At 38.3% G+C, this 21,457-nt stretch overlaps 1 protein-coding gene across 4 annotated transcripts; it reads left to right on the top strand.

Annotated features, from left to right (window-relative positions):
- The first annotated feature begins 434 nt into the window (after nt 1–434).
- On the top strand, nt 435–13,326 carry LOC143880013 (subtilisin-like protease SBT4.3). Of its 4 annotated transcripts, XM_077382759.1 has the most exons (11): nt 435–771; nt 4,844–5,206; nt 7,339–7,430; nt 8,851–8,942; nt 9,030–9,276; nt 9,829–10,315; nt 10,475–10,572; nt 10,658–10,882; nt 10,981–11,089; nt 11,978–12,191; nt 12,629–13,326. In XM_077382759.1, the coding sequence occupies exons 3-11, from the start codon at nt 7,354–7,356 to the stop codon at nt 13,183–13,185; spliced, it is 2,106 nt and encodes a 701-aa protein (XP_077238874.1). In that variant the 5' UTR covers nt 435–771; nt 4,844–5,206; nt 7,339–7,353; the 3' UTR covers nt 13,186–13,326. The 4 variants fall into 4 exon arrangements, with proteins under 4 accessions (XP_077238874.1, XP_077238875.1, XP_077238872.1 ...); XM_077382760.1 differs by lacking the exon at nt 4,844–5,206; XM_077382757.1 differs by lacking the exon at nt 7,339–7,430 and having other exon boundaries at nt 4,898–5,206.
- Nucleotides 13,327–21,457: the final 8,131 nt, after the last annotated feature.

Here is a 21,457-nt window from a genome sequence, read left to right as displayed (position 1 = left end):
TTAAAAATATTTACGAATTCAGGGCGCCTTAAGAGGAACAACATATTATGGAAACCTCTATAGATTGGAGGGCTAGGATCAGCCTATGGAAATGATTTTACTGGCACAACCTATTGATGTTGAGTTCCATCACATGGACGGTTTGGATCAACCTATGATGTGGTATGTACAGTTCTTTGTCGGCCCGATCGCATGGGGTTTTTTACTAGTCTACTATAATAAGCCGGGATGAAAAGAGAGTTTTTTCGATTTTTATATAAGCCGATAGGAAAAGTCAGAGAATTTTTCAATTTTTTTCTAAAATCTATTAGGTCGACAGCTGTACTTTGACCCATTTTGGGACGGTCTTCTCCAGCTTGAGAAATAAAATTCCAGCCCGTGGGACCCACCTTTATGATGAGAAACATGAGTTCCATCTCGCTTACTCGCTCTCTCTCAAGTGTGGAATAAAAGAAGCTGCCTGATGCCACGCGTAGTAATCTCTCTCTTATTCTCTCTCTGCTTCAAGGACAATGGTGATATCCCTTTCACAGCTATTCTCCCTCTCTCACAGCTTCTTTGTCTCTCTTTATCTCCCATAACCCTTTTCCTTCCTATACATAACAGATCCCCTGAACTAGCTACTCTCACCCTTCTACTGTTTGTTGAAATCCTTTCAAGTAAACCCTTCCAATCATTTCATGCCTCTCTGCCGTTTAACGACTACCACCATATCAGATTTCGATTGGACTGCAAGGATCATATCTGAAATTTCCACCTTCAGAATTTCAGGTTAGTGTAGTTTAATTTTTTTCCTTTTCTTTTTATTCTCCTTATTCATGCCCTCTGTCTTTGTATTTTGGGTTGGGATTGTTGATTTGTGCACTGAAATCTGATTCATTATCAGTTAAGGTCGTTTCTGTATTTTGGAGTGAATATGGAATTCATATTCACAGCATGGAATTTAATGTTCCATCGATGGTCTGTGCATCTGAATTTTGCATACTTTATTTTTGCATACTAATATATAAAGCCTTTTATTTTTCAGTACATGTTTCATGTGTGCACCAAGTGCTTGATGAAATGCCTCAAGGGAAATTGTTTTTTAACTTCCCTGTGTTGTGCATTTAAGCATTCCAGGGTTGCAGGGGCATCCAAACCAAAACTCGTTAGTTTGATCGGATCATTTACCAACAACTCAATGCTCCTTTTTGTGTATATATATACATATATAATCATGAACACTGACAAAACATAGTAGATTTTAGGATTCATATATATGTCTGTCCATCTTAATTTTGCATATTTAACAGAGAAATTATACGATGCCCGATCGTCAAGTCCCGTGAAGGTGGTACTTCAAAAGTACCACCCTTGATATTTGATCCAATAGCAGCCTCTTAAAAAGTGGGCTGCTGTTGGATTAAATATCTATAGAGAAAGATAAATTTCACAACACCGGAAAATCCTCTTCTCAAATAGTGAAACCAAAGTTTACACTAGCTCAAGAACAATAACCAAAAGAGAAGAAGAACAATCACCACAAGATGTAATCCAATATATATGATGGAAGAACACAATACAAGACAAGAACAAAAAAGAAGAAGAAAGCTTCAAAACCAAGCTTGCACACAAGAGAGTTTCAATGGAGCTTCAATGTAGGTCTAGGTAGTGGAGAATCTCTACAAAAGTGAAGTAATGAGAATAGGCATGGTCAAAGGAAAATAAAGAAGTAATAGCTTTGGTAAGTGGTAGTGGGTATGGGAAAGTCGTGTCTTAAATGCTTAGGGAAGTGGTGGGTTTAGAGTTCCAAGTAAGGGTTTGAATTTGAAATAAGTAGGTAGTGAGAAAAGATGGAGAAAACATGTGTGGCTCACACATGTGCAAGCTAGGCCAACAAAAGATCAAAATGTCCATGGACACAAAATACATTTTTGTCCTCACTACATCTCTCAAAATAAAACAAAATAAAGCTAACTAAAAAATACACTTTAAAATTAACACTCCCCCTTAAAGTGATTTTTTTAGAAACTACTCCAAGCTTACCACGAAGTAGCTCCAATGGTCCTTTGGAAAGTGACTTGGTAAAGATGTAGGCAATGTTCTCTTTGCTCCTCACTTCCGCTACACCAATTGTACCATCTAACACCTTTTCACAAATGAAATGATGCTCGATCTCAATATGCTTTGTTCTTGCATGACAAACTGGATTTGTGGCAAGTTTGAGTGCACTTTGGTTGTCACCAAGAATAGTCGTCGCCTTGTGAATAGGTAAATGAAAATCTTCTATCAACAGCCACAACCAAACACATTCTTGAGACGCAAGAGCGGCGGCCTTATATTCCGCTTCCGTTGTTGAAAGACATCAAGTCTTGTTTCTTACTACACCAAGAAACACCCGCCGATCTACACAAAAACAGATAACCGGAAGTAGATCTTCGATCATCCATGTCCCCTCCATAATTGGCATCAGTAAATCCATTCAACATAAAATCAACTCCTCTCTTGTAAAGCAACCCAAAGTCGAGAGTAGAATTCACATACTTCAAAATTCTCTTTGCCGTTTCCAAGTGTGATTTCCGTGGCGCTTGCATATAGCGACTAACAAGTCCAACGGAAAAAGAAATATCCGGTCTTGTTATAGTCAAGTAGATGAGACTACCCACAAGAGCACAATATGATCACGGATCCGGAAGAAGCTTGCCTTCTTCTCGCCTTATCTTTATGTTAGGATCAAGAGAAGTAGCAAATCTTTTACTTTGATTCATCCCAAATCTTCCAACTAATTTCTCCGCATAGCCTTTTTGAGAAACTAGCACTCCACATCTATATGTGAATAACAATGACTACATCTGTTATTACTAACACCAATCCAGCTTGAAATTCTAAATATCATGTAGGCACGGTGATCTTTCTGAAAAAGCGAAGATTGGCACTCATGGACATGTTACACAAAGTTGTTTGTGATGTCTAAGGACCACAAATGTTCCTTCAGGCTCTTCTCTGATAATTTATTAGATTCATTACAAGGGGTGGGGGTAGGACTATTTCCCTACGGATGCGCGCAATCACCCGAAAACCACGCGCATTTGGTAAGCAAGGGGGGATCCGAACGCTCATCACTGGGGAGCAAACCCATGACTTTACGCCAAAGGGCCACACCCTTCCATGTCCATTATTCGGGGGGCAATCAGAGAATTTTTATCAATCTTTTCCACTTTATTTTTCACCCCGTGCAAAGCACGGGGTTTCTTACTAACTAATATATAGAGGAAAATGATTGTGCGCTCGAGCACACCAAGTTTATGGTGCGCTCAAGTGCACAATCACATGTGGGCCCACTTTGTTAGGATGATCCAAAGCATTAATTTGAAAGGCCCTTACATAAATGGGGGTGTGTACCAAAAATTAGCTCCATAGGATTATCCTAATCCATCCATTTGTGGAGGTCAAAATGGACAGACAGTGTTTGTCCACAAATCTGCCCAATTTTGGAGGGGTTAGGATGATTCAATGGAGCGAATTTTTGGTACACACCCTATCTAAGATAGAGCCTTGCAAATGAATGGTTTGGATCACCACAAAAAATGTGGGACCCATGTGATTAAGGCCCATCAGAAATGTTTTAAGAACTTTTTTCCTTTCTCAAACTTTTCCAGCCCTATTTGGATTGCAAGAAAAACATTTCTGATGGAAAAAATTTCGTGGGAAAATTTTTCTTTCCAACATTTAGAGGGATATTTCCAATCCCACTCATTATCTTAGTTTTGTATTACCATTTTAAAGGCTTTGTTAAATTTTCTTAGTTTTTTATTACCATTTTAGAGGCTTTGTTATGCTGCTCTTTTTTTGTTTTTAAATAACTATTAAGGCGTCCTTTTATAACCATTAAGTTTTTTTTTCTCGTAGACGCATCGCGCGGGGTGCTTTACAAAGCCTGTATATATATATATATATATATATATATATATATATATATATATATATATATATATATATATATATATATATATATATATAGGGGGCGTGTTTTCTGAGCTCAAGCTCACGGTGAGCTAGAGCTTACAATACACCATCTCCCATAGTAGTTTGACTCATCCAACCCATTAATTTTATACTACCTCACATAGGTAAGGTATTCCTAACAAACAAGCTTCATACCATAATCCTAACCCTCCGATCTATACGATCCTAATTTCTAACCATTCATTTTAAACCTCCACAGATCATAACCCTAATCATAACCCATAACCCTAACCCTAACCATAATACTAACTATAACCTATAAAATGAATGGGTTGGATGACTCAAACAACAATGGGAGATGTATATTCTAACAATGAGCTCGAGCTCACAAACCATTTCCCAATATACATATAATATACAAAGTTTATCTTTAGGTTTTTATTTGTGTTTTAGTGGAGCTCTACACGGGCCCTTTGGCCGTGTATCTCCCTAGCTCTTCCGTATAATTTTATTACATATTTTTCAAAACGATCCGTTCAATTTGGGGCCAATAAGTGGTATCAATGCAACCAATATTTGGTGTTGAAAGTTCAATCTTGAAAATTTATACACTTTTCATTCCGCTAAACCAAAAGGTGTGGGAACTTCTCAAAAAGGAAAAACACTAGCTATGGGCGGGGCCCACTACTTTGGCGATAGAAACCACCTACACTAGGTAGCTCATTCCGCTAAACCAAAAGGTGTGGGAACTTCTCAAAAAGGAAAAACACTAGCTATAGCGGGACCCACTACTTTGGCGATCCAAACCACCTACACTAGGTAGCTTATGCATAAAATTTTTATTGAAATATCCTAACCATTCAAATTGACTACCCTCAAAACTATCCCATTCTTTCAGTTGAATGACACTCCCATTGAAATTGACTATCCCAGCCTGGTTTTTGCTGGGTAGGAGGTCTCTTCCAAGGGATGAATCGGATCCACCAGATGGGCCTTCTCATGGATGCAAATTGTGGTGGAAGTGCGAGTGGTCCTTCAAGGTTTCAGGATGTTGGAGAGTGGAGTCGTGAATAATCTAATAGTGGAAGGAGATTCTTAACATCATTAGATGATTAGATGGTAGTTACCCTCCACCATGGAGATTTGCGCATTTTATTGAAGAGATCATGGATCGGGAGGGGAACTATGACATTTCCTATCGCCATGTTAGAAGATCGGCTAACAACGAGGCTGACCGACTGGCTAGAAGGGGTGTCCATAGGTATTCTACGGCTATTTTTATTTTCTTCCTCTTTGATTTCATGGTCTATCTTTGTTTTTTTTTCATGTCTTTGTATATTCTTATATTTTTCCAAACCTCCTAGGCCAGTGCCCCCCCCCCCCCCCCCCCCCAATTTTCCCCTATTTTTAACAAAATCAAGTATTGTTCAAAAAAAAAGAAATGGGAGATGATATATTCACACCCCGTGTAGGATTATTCGCACCCGTTTTTTCACATTTGAAGGGGTGTGAATTATCCTACAGGGGGTGTGAATTTATCATTGCCCAGATAAATTAAACAAATGATTTCTAGTTGGGACCCTTAAAATATATGGGCAAGGGAATTTCTTTCTCCTTGAACGTTTGGTCAATTATAAAAACTGACAAAAACTTCTCATTCCTATTTCTTAAATCAACCAATAACTAAGCCCACCTAGCTATTTGACAGACTTAATCAAAACAATTCTTTGTTGTTCAGCCAACTAAAATACCAAAAATACCAAAACTCCTAATCTAATTTCACAAAACTAGTATCTACTCTTCATGGTAATGAAATTGACGAGGACCGTCGATCCTGTTGGCATCTCGACCTCTAGCCGATCCTGGGACGATCAACCTTCACGTAGTATTTGCATGCAATAGCTTGGGCATGGTCATTGATCTGGATCATCTAATCGTTGATCTGAGGGTCTAGATCGGTAAGATATAGATTTGTAGCATTCAGAACTTGATCAGAGCAATCCAATCAATCTGATTCTGATGTGGAACATCCGGCCCTCGATCGACTGAGATGCACATGTATCACCGACCTACGGTGGGGCCGGGTGTTACAGATCCTTCCCAAAGTTCCCAGCAAGTAATTATTTTTCCCTCAAATCTTTACATGGAAAAGTATGCACATTAATCATATATGAAAAAAAGAAGATATACAGAGCAAAGTTCCCCATGCTCAAATCTTTTTCTTACCATACACAGTAATGAGCAATGGGCTACACAGCCGACTGCGTCCCATTCACTTGGATTCTGTCTTCCGGATTTGCTGATTAGAAAAAATCTATCACAAAATCTCACCAAATATAGCAAAGTTCTATAATAAAACCTAAATAAAATAGGAAAAATTACCAATGGGGGACATCAAAATACGAGAATTACCAACGGGGACACACTTTTGAAAAATTGTTACGGAGGGACGAAATGGGGTAATCAAGTCTCTAAAAGGGGGTAATCAACCCTTTAAATGGGGTTATCAAACTCTCAAAAGTGGGTTATCAACCTTCTTTAACAATTTTTCAAAAGTGTGTCCCCCCGTTGGCAATTCTCGTATTTTGTTGTCCACCATTGGCAATTTTTCCAATAAAATAACTCGAAAAAAACTTATTGAGGTTAAAAATGGAAACCCAACTGTCGTCTCGAGCTTCTTTGGAAAAATGGGTTGTACACTCTCCAATTTCCTATTTAAGAAAAATGGAAACCCTACTGTCGTCTCGAGCTCCTCGCTAGTGAATTAGCACGGATGGGATACCTATGTGATATCACTATGATCTAGATCATTCATCTTGTGGGGTCCCACCATTAAGATGAAACAGCTCAGAAATCACTGCAATCAGACAATCTTTCCTCCTACTGTCATGGGATTCACTGAAATCGTTTTATGCGGATTTCTATTGGCCTATAAATATCACCTTCCTGGTTATATTGTGGACTGCCCTAAACCAAACCCAATGGCAGATTTGAAAAATTATTCGGCATTTCTTCTCTCGCTCTTCAGTCTTTTAGCCTTCTTTGCCAGTCCTTCTGTTGCTGTTGATGGAGATAGAAAGGCTAGTCATTTTAGTTCTTGATTTTTCATGCTTCTCTCTCACCATTTCTATTTACATGCAACCATATAATTCAGAAAAAAATACCCTTTTTGCTCATATATGTATTGGCATAGATCATCATCATATATATTTTTGTAAAAATTATATGGTGTTGCGGCCCTTGATATTTGATCCAACGATCAAATGTTAAGGGCAGCGCCCGGATTATGAGCACCAATGCTGTATACCATATTAGAACTATATATTTTCTTAAACATTGACAGAAAAAAAAATTGTATGCATGCCATGGATCACTTGTGTGGTACATAATCAGGTCTACATTGTGTACATGGGAGCCCTACCGGAGGGAGAATATACGGCATCATCTCACCACCAAAGTATTCTACAAGAAGTTCTTGGAGAGAGGTAATGTTTTTTTGGCAGCGGGACCTAGTAAGTAGATGGTTTGGATCAATGAACAGGTGGCCCCTACATTTTATCTTTCCTGCAAGTTTTATTTTTTTACCAGAATCAAGTTTACTTTGTTCTCTCTCTCTCTCTCTCTCTCTCTCTCTCTCTATATATATATATATATATATATATATATATATATATATATATATATATATATATATATGGGGAAACGTTTTCTGAGCGATACCTCAGATAAGTTATCTGAGCAAGAGCTCAAAAAATCATGTGGGCCCACATTATTTGGATGATCCAAAGCATTCATTTGGATAGTCCAAAGATAGATAGAGTGTGCATAAAAAATCTGCTCAGGATTATCCTAACCCTTCAATTTGTGGAGGTTAAAGTGGATGGGTGTAAACCTCTACAAATCTGTCCATTTTTAACCTCCAAAAATCGAAGGGTTAAGATGATCCTATGGAGCTGATTTTTTGGAGCGAGGTTTCTGAAGTATCGCGGAAGGTAAGCAACCCTCCATAAAACACCATCTCATGTAGCTTTTACTCATCCAACCCATCCATTCGAAAACCTCCACTAATCATAACCATAACCATAACCATAATCCTATCTATAACCTACAAAACTAATGGGGTGGATGAGTCAACCAACTATGAGAGATAGGGTATTTAGAGGGCTGCTCAGGGTGAGCGATACCTCATAAACCTTTTCCGTTATATATATATATATATATATATATATACGAGGTTGGTATTCCTGCACAAGTGTGCAAGTAAGCTTACCTGCACAAGTGTGCAAGTAAGCTTACCTGCACACCTATGTCACAAATGTCATTCTCGAGAATATCTCGGAAAGCGATAATATTTTTTCGGGTTTATATCGGGAAATAAACGGTAAAATTAAAATTATTTAAAAATTATATAAACATATTAAATTTAAGAAAAAATATAAAATAAAATTATCGGGATAATATCGCGATATTATCAGGATATTTTATGATAAAAACCAAAATATCGCTATATTTTAAAAATCACGGGATTAGTTCGGGATTTTGTCGTTTTATAAAAATCTCGCGATAAAAGCGGTATATTTTGAAAATATCGGAGATGTGGCTGTTGAAAATGTGGGCCAAAAAATGTGGGCCCCCACCCTGTTTCTGCACTCAAGTGCAGGTATCTTACCTACACGATCGTGTAGATAAGTTATCTACTCCTAGCTAGATAAGTTATCTACTCCGTCGTCTTAAAACAGTGTGGGGACCAACATTGTTTGGGCGATGCAAACAATTCATTTGATGGGCCCTCCCATAGATAGGGTCTGACCAAAAATTATTTTGAACTATACTATGTAATGATACATTTTTTATTAGGTGCATATCCTTTTTAATTAACAACATAATCATCTTCTCTTTTTGCAGCTCTGCAATTGACTTTCTGATACATAGTTACAATAGGAGTTTCAATGGATTCGCCGCCAAGCTAACAGATCAAGAGCAAAGAAAGATTGCTAGTGAGTGAAAATGTTGTTCTTTTAGAGTGGAAAAATATGTAATCCCACACTTTTGACAGTAACATAGATTTACAATAATTTCTACAGGTACGGAAGGAGTAGTGTCTGTATTTCCTAGTAAGATTTACAAGCCTCTCACAACAAGATCTTGGGATTTCCTCGGTTTCAAGGATACTGTGAAAAGAATGCCTACAATTGAAAGTGATGTGATCATTGGGGTGCTTGATACTGGAATCTCACCGGGGTCTGAAAGCTTTGATGACGAAGGTTTCGGTCCTCCTCCGAAGAAGTGGAAGGGGAAGTGCCAATCTTCTAAAAATTTTGCTTGCAACAAGTAAAGTTTTCTCTATATCATTTGCTTTTCTCTATACCATAGTCCCAAATATTTAATACAGGAATTCATCGAGAAAGGTTTATAACAGGATATAACAGGAAAATAAAATATACATATAAAAAAAGAAGAACAAAATCAGGGAAAAAACATAATATAGCAAACTTATAGGGACGTTGTCATGTTTTTTATCAATAAAAAATAAAGGCTATTGATATTGGCACTACTATGTTTTAGTAATTGCACAAACCCAGCCTGTCTTTGCATTTTTAAACAGCTGTCAAATGTTATTACAGGTCCCAAAATGGTCTAACAAGCCAATTAAGACATAAATGACTTGCTTGCTTTGTGCAATTATAAAAACATGGTAGTGCCAACATCATCGGTAGCCAAAATAAATCATGATGATATTTCAAATATTTTTAAACATCTTCGAAATTGTTCGGGACTACGTCGTTTTATCAAAAAAAAAAAACAAAACATCGCGACATTATTTAAAACAATTGGAGATATTTGTTACTACAGTCTCTACTAATTGAAGTTTATAATTGGCAGAAAGTTAATCGGAGCTCGATCTTACACTGGAGATTCTCCGATTGACAAAGAAGGACATGGGACCCACACTTCATCAACAGCTGCTGGCCGCGGGGTGAAAGGGGCGAGTCTTCTTGGTTTGGCACAAGGCACTGCAAGGGGAGCAGTTCCATCTGCAAGGATTGCCATGTACAAGGTCTGTGGTCCAGATGGTTGTCCCGATGAGTCAATCTTGGCCGCATTTGATGATGCCATTGCCGATGGTGTTGATATACTCTCTGTTTCTTTGGGGCTAACTTCCCCATCAGACTACCGAAATGATTCTATTGCCATTGGTTCTTTCCATGCCATGAACAAGGGGATCCTAACATCACAATCCGCTGGTAATGAAGGTCCGCTACTTGGATCTGTGGGTAGTCTTGCTCCATGGCTGTTAACTGTGGCAGCGACAAGCACGGATCGCCGAATCGAAAATAAGATTGTCCTTGGAAATGGAATTACACTTGTGGTGAGAAAGACCAAACTTTTAATTTTCACATAAACTCATTACCCAATGGATTAGTTTTGAAGACTTACGTTTTCCCATTTTCAATATAATTTTTCTTCAATGGATTAGTTTGGAAGTGAATATGGTACTAGTGCTAACTAATTAGTGTACCGTTGTCAGGGAAATGCTATTAACACCTTCAAATTGAACGGGACGATGTTTCCCTTGATAAGTGGAGGGGATGCAGCATCATCTAATTGCGACATCAAATTTGCCCGGTAAAATTCGCGATCCAGATGATTTCAGAATTGCTCTTCTTGATGAGAAAATTGAAATAACCTAACTTTTATTATCATGTTTCAGGAGTTGCGGACTTGGCTGCTTGGATAAAAAATTGGTTAAAGGAAAGATTGTTTTCTGTGACCAGCTCTCCGACGGGGAAGAACCACTGTTAGCTGGAGCTTTGGGAATGATTGCAGTAGATAGCCTAGTGAATTTCCCCTATCTTTCTTTCGCGTATCCTCTTCCTGCAACTATTCTAAGCCAGAACAGTAGTGTTGCTGTTCAATTATACATGAACAAAACAAAGTAATCGATACATTATGTGTTATGATATTGCCTTTGAAATAATGTTATAAATCAAAACAAATTGGATATATAACCCAAACCTGTTTCTAATTCTACAGGAATCCTCAAGCAAACATATTGAAAAGTGAGAGATTCAAATCTAAAGCTCCCATAGTTGCTTCTTTCTCTTCTAGAGGACCCAATTCCATTACAAGCGACATTCTCAAGGTGATCATTTCATTCATGTCTTACAAATCTTCTCTGTTTTTTTTTTGGAAAAATATAACTATATTCATAGCATAAAAAGGACTACAGAAGTACAGATTCGCATCAATGGCGAGAGAGGAGGCGGAGTAAAGTCTCCCAAAGTCCCTGATTTAGCCCGTCGATCAGCTAGATCGTTGGCACTCCTAGGGATATGAGCAAAAGGAACTATTGCTAATCATAGAACTAATCTCATCTAAAAACTCAGCTGATCTCCATGGACCAATGCTCGTGCTTTGAACCTAAGAAATTACGTTTGAATAATCCCCTTCTACCTCCAACTTGCCTTCCATTTGGTCCGTAAAGAATCCCATACCGTAGTGAAGAGCACGAGCCTCCGCTTCAGTAGAGTCCGTTATTCCAATGGGCCCAAAGAAGATGGTGCCATTTCTATCTCTAAACACCCCTCTAATCCCCACTTTGCCGTGGTTGCCAAGGGAGCAACCATCGATGTTTAGCTTGAAAACAGTAGATGACGGGATCACCAAATGGATAATCTATTTTCTTTTGCTACGGAATCCACCATGTCCATCTTCCAAATTCTTTAAAATACAATCTGTAGAGGAACCCCAAAAGGCACTATTTTGTTCAGTCCATTTTGCCTTGCTGAATTTGACCTCTATCACAAGTTAAGGTGAAGAATTTTCCTCGAAAGTAGGGTGTTCCTTTCCATCCATGCACTGCAATTCCCTCTTTCATTTGATCTTTTGTTTTGATTCTGTCAGACAATGACTCCATTGTCATTACTAACATCTATCTTTTAGTCTAAAGGAACTTGACAACTGTTTGATCTCGATCTTCTTCAGTTTATTTGAAATCACATGAGTTATGTTTATTCAATATGTATTGCAGCCAGATTTAAGTGCGCCGGGAGTAGAAATCTTGGCCGCATTTTCACCAGTAGGAAAAGTTTCACAAGTCGAAGAAGATAAGAGATCTGTGAAGTTCAGCATAATATCAGGGACTTCTATGGCGTGCCCCCATGCTACTGGTGCAGCTGCTTATGTAATGTCTTTTCACCCAGATTGGTCGCCTGCAGCCATCAAGTCTGCTCTAATGACTACTGGTAATTTATCCTGTTTATTTTCAATTTAACTACGGGTTCTCCTAATGAAAATTGTATCTTATAAAGTGAAAAGCTTCTTAGTTACGTCTGTTAATTTAGTAGGCAACCATTGCCTGGCCAATTGCTGTGACTTAGGGGTGAATGCCATTTCCAAGTTTTCTCTTAAAATTTTTATATAAAATTACCCTTCACACATCTTCATAATTCAAAAAGTTTGTTATTCAACAAATCACTTGGAAAGGTATTGTAACAGTGCAGATTAATAACACTCAATGGATCTTTCTTGGGCCTTATAATGAGAAACTATATTACCATCTAGAACTTCCATATTTTTTTAACAGTAACTCAAGTTTTTCTCCGTCCATCTTATAACACAAAATATATCTCACCCATAAATATAAAGAAGAATATTAACCCACTTATTTTTCATTTGCCAGCTTCTCCAATGAACTCTAGCAATGATGCAGCTGCTGAATTCGGCTATGGTGCCGGCAATATTGATCCGGTAAAGGCTGTTCATCCTGGATTGGTGTATGAGGCTGCTAAAGATGACTACATTAAAATGTTGTGTGCTCAAGGTTATACTACAAAGATGGTTAGGCTCATTTCTGGGGATATGAGCAGTTGTCCCACTGGTACTACTCAATCTGTGAGGGATTTGAATTATCCTTCCATGGCCGTTAACGTTAAATCTGGAAAGCCTTTCAAAGTCAATTTCTCGAGGGTAGTTACTAATGTTGGTTCAAAGAATGCCACATACAAAGCAACCATATCTACAGCATCTCAACTAAAGATCACTGTGACTCCTAGTGTTCTATCTTTCAAATCATTGCACGAGAAGCAACATTTCATCCTAACAGTTGCCGGAAAGGGTTTAAAGCCAACTAGCCAGTACTCTATCTCACTAGTATGGTCTGATGGTTTTCACAGTGTGAGAAGCCCTATAGTTGTGTCCACATATATTAAAAATCCAAAAACTCTGAATCAGCAGTAGAAGCGATATCTGAAAGCTTGATCCATAGTTTGTTTTATAGCTTGGTTTATTGGGGTTGATTGTATTTTCATTTTTCTTCTTCATCTTTATTTCTATAGTATTGATTAACTTCCAAAATAATGGAAAATTTTATTTTCTTAAGCTATGATATTTTTAGGTCGATAACCATTTCAACCTTCTCATGCAGGATTTTTCTTTAAGGCCCCTGTTACTCTTCTGTAGTACAGTGGAATGCAGGAAATGTAGGAGATGTAATCGTAACAAAACCAACAAGATGTGAAGAGATGTAAAACTTTACCTGTATATAGAAAGTAGCATGGGCAATGGAAACAGGGAGAGTGTAATCCATTTATTGAAAAAGAAAAAGAGATTTGTGGTTGAAAGGACCTAAATTAAAAAAATGAGTCCAATAATCAGTATTGCATTCACAATCAGTTCTGAAAATCTATAACAAATACGTCCTAAATTAAAAAATGCTAGAAAAATTCAGGGACTTAATCACCCAAACATCAGAAACATTTATGCGACTATATAGCAGATGAGATCCTTGAGGACAAGAAAGATAACTTGCTAGGTTATACCGCATGCGAAACCCAGGAATTAACCAAGAAAGCATATCAGATTTCAAATACACATGCTATGTATTTGAATCAGAAAGGCTCTGTTCGTTTACCTGCTTATTCGTTGTGTTGATCTGTTAATTGTAATGGAAAATTTGAGGTTGTTCTCCTATATTGTTCCATCTTGTAATTCCATTTCACCACAAATCATTCAGTTGAAATATATTTCGGATGAAATCAATTTACTCATGCAAAAGGAAGCATACCCCTCCAAACTAACAAAGTATACCCATCCAAACGACCCCTAAGCAGCTAAAAACACAAACATCCATGAACATTGTTATTTCCCTCTAAGATTCCAACAAAATCTCAATTTTAGAAATCCTACGAAAGTGAGAGGACAGAAATATGATTTTTTTTTAATCTGAGAAGCTTCACTTAAGCCTAAAGCCTCAAAATTTCATATTATTACCACAAAATGGGAACATTAGAAACTATTAAGGCCATAACATAACCATCAACTCTAAAAAAATATCTTTCATTTTCTATCTCTTTTTTTTTAGGTTTTCTCCACTGTTCACAGAAAAATGTCTGCAATGTCTTGACCATAACATAATGAGCAGTGGACAACACAAACAAGCATGAAAAACACCATTTCCATCAAAATTCCAACAAAATCTCAATTATAGAACTCTGAAGAGAGCCAGAGAGTAGAAAAATGTAATCTTTAGCTCAAAGAAGCATTAATCCAACCTAAAGCCTCAAAATTGAAGGAAATCTCCACAAAAAACGAAGCATCAGAAATAGGGCGATGATATTTTCACCCCCTGCAGTGTGCATTCGCCCCCCTGTTAACGTGATTTGACGTCAAAAAGCGTTAAAGGCGTACTCCAGAGCAGGTGAAATATGATCTCCCTACAATAAAAGCTTAGCGAGAAATACCTGTAAAGAGGAGGATTTGGAGATGAAAGCCTAGAACGATTAGTTTTGCCAAAAGGTTAGCAAGAGAGAGAGGCTAGGGTTTTCAGAAAAAAAGAAAGAAAGAGAGAGAGACGCTAGGGTTTTCAGAAAAAAAATCAAGAACAAGAGAGAGAGGCCATTCAAGCACGAGAATTACAGGTGGGAAACTCATTTCCCCTAAAATGCGTTTCGGAAAGGTGGGAAACTCATTTCCAAAATGCATGAGAATTACAGGTGGGAAACTCCCGTTTCTGAAACGTTTCTAATGCATCCTCTCTCTCTCTCTCTCAATGTGTGAAAAACTGACAAGAACCAAAAACAACTTATTGATGGTATAATCATCCTGCCAAAGGAGCCCAATTAGTGGTAGAAACCCATGCCCCATCTCTTCATAATCCCTATTTTAAAATCAATTTCCGTATAATCCCTCAGTTCAATCAACTGAGACTGCTATAAAGCACATGATCTAAACATTAAACCACCAAAGAAGCAATCTCATGTTGGCCAGAGTAGTTTAAGTAGTTTACATGCCTCTTATTAGTTCTTTTCACGGAATAAAGGAGGCGACAGAAAAAGGGCTTTCTCCTAGAAAGAGCTAAAACTAGAGAGATTACGAGGTGGGAGAGATCAAAAGAATGGGTGGTAATACCAGTTCCCAACAAGAAATAAAATACACGATTTACCTGCATGCAGTGCTGAAACTAGTTTCAATGCAATTCACTTGCAGTGCTGAAATAGGGGTGAACTAGAACTGAACTTGTGACCTTTCATTTGTGGCTTGAAGACAACATCAAAATCCAATAGTGTCTCTTCAGATACTTCAGATGGTCTCCTGAGTTTAGTCCTGGCTATAAATCTCCCATTGCTCCAATATGGGTTACTCTCCCATGTCTCCCCCTATATTATTTCAATGAGGATTACCTTATCTTTGTGGGTGGTTTGATCGGGAGGGTGCTGAAAATTCATGTACAGGGCGCTAGAATTGAATTTGCTAGGCTTTGTGAGGAGGTGGATCTTACCCCAAAGCTTCACAACAGGGTTTGGCTAAGCACTATAGGAGGTAAAGGTATCTGGAATAAGGTGATTTACAAAAGGATGACCAAATACTGTGGCAATATAGGAAGCTTGGGCACCTATAGGAAATTTGTAAGGCTAAACGTTCTAGCTCAGGTGAAGTCCCTAGAGGTGTGAAACCTAATGTTTCTTCTCATGTAGGAAATTTAGAATGAGTCAATAATAGGGCTAGAAGTTCGGGCTCTGTTGAAGTTGGTCAAAACCCACCCACCAAAGCATGGGTTGAGGCCATTTTAATAGTATGGAGAAGTCAGTGCTACACCCAAGTGGTGCAAATGATATTATTGAGCAGCGTTTGGAAATCCCTCAGGTCAGTTCTGTTGGTGACAGGCTTCCTTTTGTTCCTATTTCTGAGGAGGCGAAAAACTATTTGGAACTGGAGGCAAACCACATATCCGCTCATATGGCTATAATTGAAGCAAGGGAACATTGATCGTAAGATCCACCCCCAAGCCAACACGCCCCTTGGGCATTATGGTTTATGCTTGTAAGGAAAGTGATGAGCACATTTATGTGTGAATTATAGGTAGGAAAAGCATGCATATATCATGTTTAGAGCGGTACTACTAAGGTATTTTCTTTGTTCTTGGTGTTTCAGGTTTATATTGGGAATTCCGAGGAAACTATGCTAAGAAGATGAAATTTCAAAGAAATTGATGAAAGCTTGAAAAATCCTAGCCGAAATTTGTATTGCAGCCCTTCGATTGGATGGTGTGTATCAACTCATGGAATGATCTAGGGCGTTGTAACTAATCCACATTGGGGCCCACTAAATGGACAGTTCTAATCGTCCATTGGAATTGAGTTAAAAGACACGGCCAATTAGTTGAGTCGTGGTCCACTTTTTGAATGGTTTAGATCAGCCCATGAAAGTTGTATTGTAGGCCCATCAATGGAAATGATATATTGGGATGCAACTTATGTGACCCAATCAAGTGAACGGTTTTGATTATCTGGGTCTCATAAAATGGTTCTGCTCAACAATGATTTCATCAAAATTTTCATTTGAATGGATGGTTGGGATTACACCAAGGTGGCAACTTTCTCATGTTAAAATTGCACTAACTCTAGCCATTATGGGCATTATTATGGATAAAAACATAATACAAGGTACAATTTCCTTGCTTAGAGAAAAGTGTGCATAACCATGCACGTAAAGCTATAGAAAGTGGGGCCTACTTGGAGATTTATTTCATGTGTCAAACTATGATGTGGTCCCACTTATATTTTTTTAGCATTCGGTTAATTGTAGTAGGCCAACTACAAAACAATTCCAACCGACCTATTCGTGTAGAAAATAGGAATTACTTATTTCCAGGTACATATGAAAAGTAACCCAAGTGAGTCATTGTTTCTAACTCGGTATGCATATAAGTGGGATCCACTTAGGTGTTGTTACATCTTAAGGGGCTGTTATGGAAACTTTGCAGAGAAAGAAAGAACTGATTTCTCGATTTTAGCATTTTGCTATTCACATCCAGTGAACATGCATACCTTCATCTGTTTTTTCTCTCTCTCTCTCTTTATATACACATGTGGGGCCCACGTGTGGCTCTCTCTATTGGATTGGGAAAGCAATCCCACGTTTTTGGTTTTTGGTTTTTGGCTTGCAATATATATTATATAATATAAGTGGGACCCACCAAAGAAGGAAACAAAGAGTTGCCAAATTCTCCATGTTTCTCACGTATTTTCTTTGAAAATAGTATTTTCTAGTTGCATGTAATTTATATATATGCAATTATGTGGAACCTACTTGCATTTGCTAAAATTCATTCCCTATATATATGAGATTTTATATGGTTTCTAATATATGCATAATAATGCTATTTTGTCTTGTAGCAAAATCTCAACCCATATTCCTATGTTGGAAAGTCAAAAATGAAAGGGAAAATTGTATCCATGTTAAGTTGTATGTTCATTTTAAGTTACAGGTCTTGATGATCGTGGTACAAAACTGTGTTTTTTCCTGGAGATTGGTAGAAACTATGGGAGGGGAAGTTGTATGCATTTTTTTTAAATGGCAGGAGAACTTATTTGTTAATGAGGCAACTTGTTTGTAAATGGCTGGGGAACTTGTAAAATTTAAACTTGTTTTATGGTGTATGTTTGTGTTTGTGTTTCAATTTGAACAGGGGAACTTGTTTCTGAATGGGTGGAGAACCTGTAAATTTAAACAGGTTTTATGAAAGTGTGTTTGTGTTTGTGTTTCGATTTGAACAGGGAAACTTGTTTGTGAATGTTGGAAAACTTGTAAATTTAAACAGGTTTTATGGTGTCTGTTTGTATTTGTGTTTCAATTTGAACAGGGGAACTTGTTTGTGAATGTTGAAAAACTTGTAAATTTAAACAGGTTTTATGATGTCTGTTTGTGTTTGTGTTTCAATTTCAACAGAGGAACTTGTTCCTGAATGGGTGGAAAATTTGTAAATTTAAACAGGTTTTAGACAAGTGTGTTTGTGTTTGTGTTTGTGTTTTAAGTTGAACAGGGGAACTTGTTTGTGAATGGCCAGGAACTTGTAAATTTATATGGTTGGTGGCCCATTTTTTAGGTTGATAACCCACTTTATCTACCTAATAAAATGGTTGGTGACCCATTTATTAGGTTGATAATCCACTTTACAATGTCAATCACCCCAAAAATTAAAAGGTTGGTAAGCCTAATTTCCAATTTCAGTAACTATATCTACGCAGGTAATTTGTTGGTAACCCAAATTTTAGGTTGATAACCCACTTTGCATTGTCAGTCACCCCATAAGGTGGGAGGTAGATAAGACGGTTACCAAATTTCAGTAGCTTTATCAACACGGGAAGTTGGTTGATAACCCATTTTATTAGTCGGTGACCATCTTCCGAATTTTGGTAACCTTGTTTTGAGGTAGCCGATAACCCAGAATCACTCATTCCAATAGCTTTAATACCCACTGAATGGGTTGGTAACCCAAAAAATTAGGAGTCGATAACCCGGTTTGTAAATTCCAATACTTTTATCAACACAGGAATTGGGTTGATGACCCAACTTGTGTGTTGGTAACCCACTACCGAATGTTGGTAACCCAATTTTTAGGGCGTCGATAACTCGAATTGTGAATTCTAGTGAATTTATCAACCCAGGTATGAGTTGGTAATCCAACTTGTGCATTGGTAACCCATTTCCGAATATGGTAACCCCATTTTCAAGGAGTAGATAACCTAGATTTTGAATTCTAGTAGCTTTATCAACCTAGTGAATGGGTTGATGATCCCATTTTGTATACTGGTAACCCCATTTTCGAATGGGGTATAACCTATTTTGAGGGAGTTGATAACATGAATTCCAACATCCAGTAGCTTTGTCAACCAAGGGAATGGGTTGATGATCCCATTTTGTGTGTTGGTAACCTCACTTCCGATTAGTTGATGACCTATTTTGAAGGAGTTGATAATCCAATTGTGTGTGCTGGTAACCCAATTCCTACTGTTGAGAAGTCCCTTTTAAGGGTGTACATGGAAGAGAGCAACAACTAAATTGAGCTTGGCAAGGTACGCCCGACCTACTGAGTTTTATGTTCCAATGACAACCATTCTTTACAAAATAACAAAAAGAAGTCATCACAATATCTGAGTACATTCAAAAAATTCAATTACACCCTTACACGAAGAAGGGAGCTTGGTAAGGTACGCCTGACCTACTGAGTATGGGTGCAGAAGGCCCAATAGCAGTTTGGTCAACTTGTTGTCTTACCACGGGTGGTTCTTTGCAAATTCTTCTATTGTGGCCAAGTTGTCGACATCGGGTGCATTTGTAATGTAATCCACCTTTCAATTCGCGATCCGTTCTTCTCGTACGCGACCTTCCTGGTGGTCACTTTGCAATCGACGGTAATATTGTCATCAAGGATTCTGGATTTAATTCCCATTGGGTCCTGTCTAGTGTCGGGTGCAAAACCTCAACGTACGTATCTCGATATCTTTCTACATGAAACCAGTTCTCGCAGTAATCGTACGCATCGAATTCTGTTATGCCAATGGCTACCATGGCATGTCCGCACGGGAGTCCAAATGTTTGGAATGGACGATAACTGCACGTACGAAGTTGCAAGTTTACGTCATCTGTATGTTCAAGGGACCGTACTTCATATTCATGAACCCCAACACAATAAACTGTATACTGGCGGCTCTCTTCCCTCGCTAATGTCATACGTTCTTCAACGTAATGAGTCAACTTAGTTTGCCAACTACGACCCAATTTCTGACGCTTTTGAATGAAGACCGTGCGGCTTTCCGAAACAATCTCTCGAGTAGAACATCTTTGAACTCGGATCGCAAATTGGCGGTGAGGTGACGCATGCAATAACCGTGGTTACCATCGACCCCGATTCATCTTCGCTGCCAATACGTATTACCTCAGCAACAAAAAAAACTACCCCCAACTATCTTCGTTCTCCTTCTCAACAACCCCAAATGCTAATGGATATAAACCGTTGTTACCATGGACCCCAATTGCAATCAATAAGATTCCTGGATACTTCATTCGCAGATGTATCCCATCAACCAAAATTATAGGCCTGAGTATTCGATGAAAAGACCGTATGATAGGACGAAATGTCCAAAATAAGCAAACAAATCTATCATCTCCCCTAAGTCGAAAATCCCTCCCTCTGCAAACATGCATATAGGTGCCGGGATTTCTTCTCATCATCTGAACTGCAAGTGCATGCAATATTCGATAAGAGTCCTCCTCATTCCCACACTTAATCTCAAATATGATGTTCACCGCTTTGTACGCTTTCCAATAGCTTATACTTATACGCTAATGCATCTTGATATATTCTCGTATGATCCTCGTCCTCACATCATCTGGGCGAGCGAATAAGCGTAAACATGTCTGAGCAACCCAAGCTGCTGTGACAAGAGGGTGATAATTGCCCTTTAATTGAGTTGTACACGTATGGTCGGGGAAAAACGACTTCACTAACACACAAGTCATATGATTAGTACCCATAATACGCCATTTGCAACCCTCTACCTTGCATCGAACGTCATACTTCTTCGATGTTGACTTTGACCTCACGAACATAAACCTCTGTCGAATAGTATACTCTTTCACAACCTTCTTGAAGTGTTGCATATTAGAAAACATTGCCCCAACTGTTAACTGCTTAAACTAAAGATTATTAGCATCAACATCATGGGCCCCAACAAACATCCCATCTGCTTCCATTGGCAGACTACTGTCAGTCGGAACCGGTCGAGAACCCCCTTTAATAGGAGAATCCGCACTGATAGGCTGAGCGCATGGACTAACACCGATCTTTTCATGATCGTCATCCTCCTCCTCCTCCTCATCATCATCATTGTAATCATCATCACTACTATCGTCATTATCATCATCATTTCTTTCTTCTTCTAAATCTAAACTTTCCCTCCCCTAAATATAACCCCATTTCCCCTAAGACCTCTCCTCTCCACTACCCATTTCTCCATTTATGGCACTATCTAGATAAGGAAAATATATAAACAATGGAATCTTTCCTCCTACTGTCATGGGATTCACTGAAATCGTTTTATGCGGATTTCAATTGGCCTATAAATATCACCTTCCTGGTTATATTGTGGACTGCTCTAAACTAAACCCAATGGCAGATTTGAAAACTTATTCGGCATTTCTTCTCTCGCTCTTCAGTCTTTTTGCCTTC

The sequence above is a fragment of the Tasmannia lanceolata genome, unplaced genomic scaffold (assembly GCF_043159265.1).
Source record: "Tasmannia lanceolata isolate RefF3 unplaced genomic scaffold, GAP_Taslan_0.1 ptg000006l, whole genome shotgun sequence".
Classification (NCBI taxonomy): Eukaryota; Viridiplantae; Streptophyta; class Magnoliopsida; order Canellales; family Winteraceae; genus Tasmannia; species Tasmannia lanceolata.
Note: the sequence above shows the minus strand (reverse complement) of the source record. Positions and strands in the feature narration are given on the sequence as shown.

Coding starts and splice junctions, on each gene's coding strand:
- LOC143880013 (XM_077382757.1), top strand. CDS start 5,112: ATGGATCGGGAGGGGAACTATGACATTTCCTATCGCCATGTTAGAAGA. Junction 10,883..10,980: donor TTATACATGAACAAAACAAA/GTAATCGATACA, acceptor CTAATTCTACAG/GAATCCTCAAGCAAACATAT. Junction 12,192..12,628: donor GTCTGCTCTAATGACTACTG/GTAATTTATCCT, acceptor TTCATTTGCCAG/CTTCTCCAATGAACTCTAGC.